We start from the raw sequence: 9101 nt of genomic DNA, 5'->3' as shown, positions 1-9101 counted from the left end.
GTGTGTGTGTGTGTGTGTGTATGTGTATCTTTGTCCTGTGTCTGTAGGGTTTTTGGTGTGTGTGTGTGTGTGTGTGTGTGTGTGTGTATATCTTTGTCCTGTGTCTGTAAGGGTTTTTGGTGTGTGTGTGTGTGTGTGTGTGTGTGTGTGCATCTTTGTTCTGTTTGAATACCAAAGTTACATCTTGAAAAAAATGAATTAACAGTTTTCTACTTTCTGTTCCGTCAAAGTCTGAATAAAATAGGAATCATTTTATTTTCACAAGTCCTTTTAGAAGCTAATTGTAAAGTTATCTGTATGTTGTATCTTTTGCAAGAGTAGTTCTTGAACCACTTTTCTACTTCTTCCATAGGCTGTTAGTCTGATATCCAGACTCCTTTCTGCAAATAAGTTCAGCTTTCGTATCTGTATGAACTTATTTTTCAGAGAAGTTTTACTTACTCTACTGTTCATGTCTTCAATTTGCTTTGCTCGCTGAATTCTCCTCATTTCTAAGACCTGCTCTTTTTTCTTTTGCAACCATGCTTTAAATACTATGTCATTCTCTCTCTTTTTTTCTTTCTCTTCTTCTATTTTCCGTTGCTCTTCCTAGTAAAAGAATATGAAAAGACATTAATGAAAGATTAATAAAATTGTATGAGTTATCAAAGTAGAGATAGATTTTGAGATCTGAAATTAGGATTCCCTGATCCTAAACTTTCCTTCTAGGCCAGGCACAGTGGCTCACACCTGTAATCTCAGCACTTTGGGAGGCCAAGGCAGGTGGATCACTTGAGGTCAGGAATTTGAGACCAGCATGGCCAACATGGTAAAACCCTGTCTAGAAAGATGTTCGTGAAAACACAAAGTTAGCTGAGCGTGGTGGCACACACCTGTAATCCCAGCTACTTGGGAGGCTGAGACAGGAGAATCGCTTGGATCTGGGAGGTGGAAGTTGCAGTGAGCCAAAATCATGCCACTGTACTTCAGCCTGGGTGAGAAAGAGACTCCATCTCAAAAAAAGAAAAAAAAATTGGCCTTCCTAAAATATAGGGCCTTCTTTCTGCTTACAGGGGAAAAAAAATTAAGAGTTTTCAAATAAACTGTACAGATAAAGTCTACAAATACACAGATGTATAATATACACATGTTCAGGAACACCTTGGCTCTCTCCTCTAGCTACTTCTTACTTCTTGGTATTAAATACATCAAATTGAAACTATACAAAAGAAAAAACACACACTCCAGAAGCACTATAACTGTCTTACACATTTTTACATTGTTAATTGTGATAAATGGCATAGTGATTATGAAAGAAGCTCCATAAGCATTTAGAGCTGTATATCAAAGTATGTAAATGAGACATTACATGCTGTCTAGGGTCTTGCTAGACAGCCAAAAAAGAAGAAGAGATGAAGCAAATATGCCAAAGTCTCAGTGGCTTTTGCATCTGAGAAATGAGGATACGGGAGTTAATTGCACCTTTTTAAATGTTTGAAATTTTTTGTTAAAATGTTAAAAAATATTTTTCAAGTAGTTCATATTGAAAAAGAAACATTTTTGCTACCAGAAAAATATTTAGGCACTTGGTTAACTATTAAGAACACAATGAGCCAGGCAAGTGGCTCACACCTGTAATCCCAACACCCTGGGAAGCTGAGGCAGGGGCATCACTTGAAGCCAAGAGTTCAAGACCAGCCTGGACAACATAGCAAGGCTCCAACTCTACAAAATAAAGTTAAAAAAAAAATAAATTAGCCAGACATGGTGGCCCAAGCCCTTAGTCCTAGCTACTCATGAGGCTGTGGTAAGAGGATCATTTGCGCCCAGGAGTTCAGGGTTACAGTGACCTAATGATTGTGCCACTGCTCTCCAGCCTGGGTAACAGAGCAAGATCCTGTCTCAGAAAAAATAAAAGGAAAATAATGGTTTTTTATCTGAATTATTTGACTAATGTTGTAAAAGAGAGTTAAACTTGAAGGGAGATACCAAAATCAGATATACAGAACCATAAAATATTTATAGTTACTGGGAGCAAAACAACGTGGCATAGTGGAAATAGCGCCAGTTTGCAAGTCAGATCTGAGTAACAATCCTTCCGTGATAATACTATGCCAATTTGGGCAAGGCACTTAACCTCTGTCTCAGTATTCTCACCTACAAAATGGAGTTGCACTAATGAGATTGTAAATCTCTTTAAATACTAAAATTTTATCATTTAAATAATGAATTCTAAGTGTTTTCCTTGCATTTTGACAATATAGCAAGACTTTCTAATTCAGAAGGATTAGAATTGATTGTTCAGCAGGAAGGGAGGAATGGATAAATTCTATCAAACAGCATAAAATATATTTGAAAATATCTGTATACTATTTTCTGAGCCCTACAGTATCCATATTATATAAAATATAAATGAATTTATGAAAGATTAAATTTTACATTATGTATACATTTCCTTTTCACACAAAGGACTTTGGATGCCTTGCATGAATACAGTATGATAAAAGATGATTATCTTTCCAAGGGAACATTTAGGTATATTACACAGAAGCTATCAGCCAAAGCACTGGTAACGGAGTTGCCAAAGAGAACACTGAAAGGATGCACTTACGTTGGAAACACAAGAGTGTTTCAGCCCAACAAAGCAAATACAGGCATAAAAAAGCAAAGCCTTCTCATGAAACCAACTAAAACATGTTAAAAGCCTTAGTACTTGAAGGCCATGCCTTGAACCAAGTTAGTTACAGGATACGGACACCACAAAAGTGTGTGTCATTCAGAAAATAGAATCAAAATGAAAACAGAATTATCCATCCCTTATACCAGTTAAAGACTAACATCAGTTCATTAGTAAAAAGGCAGTGACAGCTAGATAAAATCACCTGTATAACTTTTGTAAAAATATACATACGTACCCATATGTGTTTGTGCACAGCAAACATATAGATGTCACGCTCAAAAAATTATTTTGTATTGTCACAAAATTCTTATACTTTTAAGTGTTGTTTTATATCTGAATCAAGTAAACTTAGGTTCACTATTAGAGCTATTAGTGACCAAGTGAGTGAAGCTCTATAAGCATGCACCCTTTTAGGTTCTTGTCTAAGTGTGCTAGAGGTTACATGTTCTTATGAAGTCATTTTTCACTTTTTTTTTCATTTTTGCTAATGCCAATTCCTGATTTAAATGCCAGAAATTTTCTTGATAATTTCCCATATAAAGCAGATAACACAGCCAGACACGGTGGCTCACACCTGTAATCCCAGCACTTTAGGAGGCCGAGGCAGGTGGATCGCCTAAGGTCAGGAGTTTGAGATCAGCCTGGCCAGCATAGTGAAACCCCATCTCTACTAAAAATACAAAAAATTAGTAGGGCGTGGTGGTGGGTGCCTGTAATCCCAGCTACTCGGGAGGCTGAGGCAGGAGAATCGTTTGAACCCAGGAGGCAGAGGTTGCAGTGAGCCAAGACTGCACCATTGCACTCCAGCCTGGGCAACAAGAGTGGGACTCTGTCTAAAAAATAAATAAATAAATAAACAAATATATAAATAATAAAGTAGATAGCACACCATTTCTCAAGGGTGCCACAGAACTGGGTATTTTTGTTTCAGTTTGCTACTAACAAGTACATATATACCTTGGTAAAGTTATTTAAAATTTCTAAGGTTTTCTTATCTGCAAAATCATCTGAAAGAGGTCACTTCTCATGTATTATCTGCTGAACACTGTATTTAGAATTAGACATTTTATATGGCTCCGCTTAATACCATTAGGTTTCCAGTAAAACAAAGAATTGGAGCACTGATATAAGAGGGTCATTTCTGTACCATTTGCATTATAAATGGATGGCAAAAACCCCTGACTCTCAATGTCTTGAAAATTCAGAAATTCAAATTTTCCATCTCTCTCTACCAGTATTGTCCTATCCTTGTTTTCTTCACAGCTTCCATTAGGAAGTGACAGGAGCACATTTTCTTGTTCAAAATCGTTGGAAATACAGTTTAAGCCCTGGAATTTTCAATTCTAAGATACATAGAGTTTCACATATGAACAAAAATGAAAAACAAAAACACTTAATTTGGGATTTCATATGGCATTTTGGAGACATTTCATTAACAATATTAGGCTATATTCTTAATAAAAACTAAAATCCTGAAAATAAAGGAATTGTAGGCATAGAAGATAATATGAAACACATGCAAGTAAAATAATTATAGTCCAAGTCTTCCTGTTGTCTCTTAAACCTCTACACTTGGTGCCTTCATTTTTCCATCTGACATTTTATTTTCAACTATCATATCAAGATTACTTTCAGCAGTCACTTAACGTCTCTGAGTCTCACCTTTAAAATGAAAGGATCAGATGAAGTCATCACTGAGATCTCCACTAACACAGATCCATCTACTATTCTTTGTGATCCTTACAAGGACCAAAGTAATCACAGTGTTCATTCCATAAGTACACATTTTTAACACTTAATCTAACAATAGATATATAAAACAAGCAAAAAAATCTCCAATAGTTTGAACAACTGTTTCAATTCCCATTGTATTTACAAAGCAGGAAAACATCATCTACTTTTGATACAATGACCACTTAGGTTCTCACCTCTCTTTTGAGCTTTTCTCTCTTTTGTTCTAGTTGTTTTTGTAGTTCTTTCTGTCGAGGGGAAAGACAATATGTTGAGGTCACTGGTGAGATATGTGCAGACTGCGTCCTGTGATTAGATTTCCCATTCCCTTTACTTCGATCTGAGTTGGCAGCAGAGCTTGGACAAGTCTTGCGGTTGAGCGGTGGCTGAGGGATATAAGCCAGCGGCTCCCCTATTGATGAGTGAGTGACAGCATGAATCTTTGCTGCAGAATCTTCTTTCTTGATGCCACTGACAGAGGAATTAGAAGATCTTGGTAACAACTGCTGAGGGTCATTTTCTGTACTATTTGCATTATTAATAGGAGGCAAAAATCCCTGACTCTCAATGTCTTGTAAATTCACAAGTTCAAACTTTCCATCTCTCTCTACCAGTATTGTCCTATCCTTGTTTTCTTCACAGCTTCCATTAGGAAGTGACAGGAGCACATTTTCTTGTCCAAAATCATTGGAAATACATAACTGTGACAGTTTTCCAAACATATTCCTTTCATTTTCAACATAATTTTTGTCTTCTAGTGGAGGAACTTCCAAATCAACTAATTTGTCCTTGAACTTAAGTTTCCGCTCCCTTTTATCATTCACAGGTTCTTGATTCTGTAGAAGCTTGTTAGCTTGTACAATTTTGTCCATAATATATCTCCTTACTTCCTCATCCTCTTCATCCTCCAAGTCTTTCTGGCTTTCTATTTTGGATTCCTGGAAAGAGTTTTCACTATCTGAATCTGATATGGGATCTGAAGGTTGACTACTTGGTACAGAAATGAAGTCATCTCTTCTTGGTGAGATCTCATCCTGCAAAGATTTGTCAGGATCAGAAAGCTGTTTGGTGTGTTCTATTACTGTTTCATTCCCTTTTAAGTCTTGGTTAATATGCTCTTCCTTCTCACAAGCCATCTAAAAACAAGATATTTTTCAGTCAAAATTGAGATTCATTTATAAGTAGACAGAAAATGGTATTTCCCTGTTCATGTAATTTATTTTATGAATGAGAAAATTTAAGGCTTCTTCCACATAATTTGCTCATAACATTCTAATTCATACTTATGAGTATCCAAGGGAAATATATTTGACAGCAATTTGGGAAAAATTCAACTTTAAATTTGAATTTGATGTAGTTAAGTACTACACTGATTTTTAAACATTTTTATGCTAATGTATCAAAAGATAACCACAAATAATAATATTAATATTCCTTCCCCTATAAAATTTTCCTCTTTACATTTTAGAAAAACAGTTTTCAAAAATGTTTCCTCCTTGTATTATTTGCAATCTCCAGTCAAACATCTTTCTCCCCAGACCATTTCAAGGATGAATTATTTGGTCAAGCCCTAATCACGTGAGGTTTTTTTAATCTTTTCAGACTATTATTGTCACTATAACCTGCAGGACTTATCTAAATTCCAGGTCAATTTTTATCTCTAGATCAGGTTTTCCTTCTTCAACTATGCTCAGAGATTTCAGTAATCCATGCTAGCCACTATGAGATAACCTGGCCTTAAAAAAATTAATTCCACATGAACCATAAATCAGTATCAGTGCAGCACAAAACTCTACTCCACTTCTGCTGTAGCTAACTAAATATATATATATATATATATATATGTATATATATATATATATGTGTGTGTATGTGTGTGTGTGTGTGTGTGTGTGTGTGTGTATATATATATACATATATATATACATCTTTGTCAAACAGTTCTCTCCCACCTATCCTAAGGCAGTTCTATAGGAGCTACTACATGCTGCTCTCTTCACTCTCTTCCTTTGCTTGCTCATAGGTCATCCTACGTGATAGGGAAGGTCATCTCGTCTGATAGATGTCTAATAAGGAAATAAAACTGGCCCATTAAAATGACTGCCAAGTAACTATGATTTAACTAAGATCTCTGTAACACAATTGTTCATTTTAGCCTTATTTGATTCTCTGGTTAATTCCTTTTTTATTTTTTCAGTATCACGAGGATGGCAGGCCTCTGGTTCATTCTTATAGTCCCGGTTTCTAAGCTGTCCTTTAGCTTTTATTTCTTTTCTTTTGAAAACCCACTTTTTACAAAAAAATCTTCCCCTGACTTTCTTATGTGTGTCTAGCTCAGTCACCCCCTTTTCCCAAAAGCCTCAAAAGAAGAGGTTATCATAATCATCCACTAGAATGTATAAGATTCATGACAGGACTTTTATTTTATCCCTGCTCTATATATCCCTAGCACCTAGAACAGCCTCTGATACATGATAGGTGACCATTAATATTTGTTGAATTAGAAAATGAAACAATAAATCATCCTTATTACCTCTCTAATTCTATCACCCTGTGCTTTGGAATTCACATCCTTCCAGTCTGGAGAAATTGGTTCAACCTTACCACTCTGGGTATCTGCCTCTACTCATTCTGCTTATTTTTCCATTAGGATGCATAAAACTCTCATTTAAAAGCCATCTTAGAAAAATCTTCACTTTTGACTCTGTTTCCATCTTCAAATATTGTGTATCCCATTTGTCTTTTCCATTATATAAGAGCAAAATGGAACTAAGAAATCTGTAATATAAAACCTGCATTTCCTCATAGTCTTTTCCTTAACACTTTTAAAACTGGCTTCTGCTCTAACAACTCTGATCATTATTATCCCTCGGAAGTCACCTATTTATATCCCAGTGTTAGTCCTTTTCCTTATTACTGACCTACTTATTGATACTAACTTATATATACACACATACATATGCATATACACATATATACATTATATAGAAATACACATACACAGTATACATATGTAAAGAGAGAGAGAAAGAACCTACCATGATGTAAGAACTGGTTAATTTTCCTGGATTTCCCTTCTACATCTCTGATAAATAGTATATAACCATGCTTAATGGATCCACTTTTTCCTATAACTATTCCTGTGACTCAGACTTTGACCCTTTACTTTTTTCTCTATATTCATTGCCAAGAATAGCTAATTCAGTCTTAAAGTTTCAAATATTAGCTAAAAGGTCATGTGTGTAGAGGATTTGATTTATTTTTCATTTATTTTAATAGCATAACCCTATGATTTGACCCAATTTCACAGAAAGTAGGAATTAACTGTATTTTTTTTACTTTCAATGCAATAAATCATGATTTTGCCATTTATTTATTTCTATTATTTAAATTATAATATAATGGTCATTTCAGTTTTATTAAATGCTAACCTAATAACTAACTGTTCTCTCACTAACCTGGTCTATGCCTTAGGATACAACATTTAAGCAATTTATGCCTCAATTTTCTTATCTTTAAAATGAGGATAATAATAATTTGCCCAATGTACATCAAAGAAATTTTGTGATGTTTAGATGAGATAATAATGTGGAAATCTTAAAGAACTGCAAAGCATTTTGTAATATAATTATTATGAATGCTGTTGGCAATATATACCTCTATTATGCTAGCATCACTTTTTTCATTTTCATTAATTAACCACTCCAGGTCCTTTTCAAAGTCATCTTCATATTCTTCACTTTCTTTTGAATCAGCATCTTTATTTTCATTCATTGTCTGTTTGAGAAAGAAAATGCTATAAGATTTTAAAAGATAAGGCATATGTTATGTTCACCCTAGAAGAAGAATGGAGCATGGAAATTAATGCTGTAGGTAAGCTAATTAACACACAGAAACACAAAATGGAATGTTCAAAATGAACATGCACCCAAATACATCATAAAAAAGAGATTTGCAATGGCAAGACATTTCCATAGGTCGGCATTCCTAAAAATTCTCCCACTTCCCCTAATTACCCGAACTCTGATATATAAGGAGTCTAAAAAAAAGCAGATAAAAGACTAATGCTTAGAAAAGGATTTTTCCATATTCTTTGCCACTCATTAAAACCTTTGCCCAGGCCAGAGAAGACAGCTTAGTTTTTTAATCTCACCCACTAACATTTTTTCATGTACAAATGAAAACAGTTCCCATCCTCAGTTTCCCAATCCTTCTAGTAATTTATATGGCATAATTATAATTTATGATATGAGAGCTTTTTAATACAACTGATTTTCAAATATGATGAATGCTGATTTCCACAGGAGTCAAACTTTTGTCAACTCTAAATATTTTGTTCATTAAAAAAAAAAACTGTGATGATACCTAATACAATCTAGAAGTGAGTGACAGTAAATAGAGTTGTCAGATGAAAGGTAAAAATGTCTGTTTTTCTGTTCCAGGTGACAAAGTGTGTTTGTGTGTGTGTGTGTGTGTGTGTGTGTGTGTGTGTGTTAAAGTGGTATATGAATTCAGGCATTTTTGAAAGAACTAAGCTAAAATTATCTTTTAATTAAAATCAGTTCCTAGGCCTTTATTTTTTTTCTGTATATAAATTCTCAAAGAAATGGAACATACAAATCTTTACCTATAATGTGTCTGTATATCTGTGTGAGCCTTCTCTGTGTGTGTGTGTGTGTGTGTGTGTGTGTGTGTGTGTGTGTGTGTGTGT

General features: G+C 34.8%; 1 protein-coding gene across 4 annotated transcripts in view; it reads right to left on the bottom strand.

Annotated features, from left to right (window-relative positions):
• Positions 1-9101, bottom strand: part of CCDC181 (coiled-coil domain containing 181) — a 41189-nt gene that overhangs the window by 27088 nt on the left and 5000 nt on the right. For all 4 annotated transcript variants that reach the window (XM_032291445.1, XM_032291447.1, XM_032291446.1 and 1 more), the window contains exons 2-4: positions 8048-8167; positions 4588-5526; positions 442-588 (exon numbers count right to left, since the gene is read on the bottom strand). In XM_032291445.1, the coding sequence (XP_032147336.1) occupies positions 442-588; positions 4588-5526; positions 8048-8164 (1203 nt within the window). In that variant the 5' untranslated portion in view covers positions 8165-8167. The remainder of the gene's footprint in view (positions 1-441; positions 589-4587; positions 5527-8047; positions 8168-9101) is intronic.

The sequence above is a fragment of the Sapajus apella genome, unplaced genomic scaffold (assembly GCF_009761245.1).
Source record: "Sapajus apella isolate SASKATOON/1434 unplaced genomic scaffold, GSC_monkey_1.0 scaffold25, whole genome shotgun sequence".
Taxonomy (NCBI): domain Eukaryota; kingdom Metazoa; phylum Chordata; class Mammalia; order Primates; family Cebidae; genus Sapajus; species Sapajus apella.
Note: the sequence above shows the minus strand (reverse complement) of the source record. Positions and strands in the feature narration are given on the sequence as shown.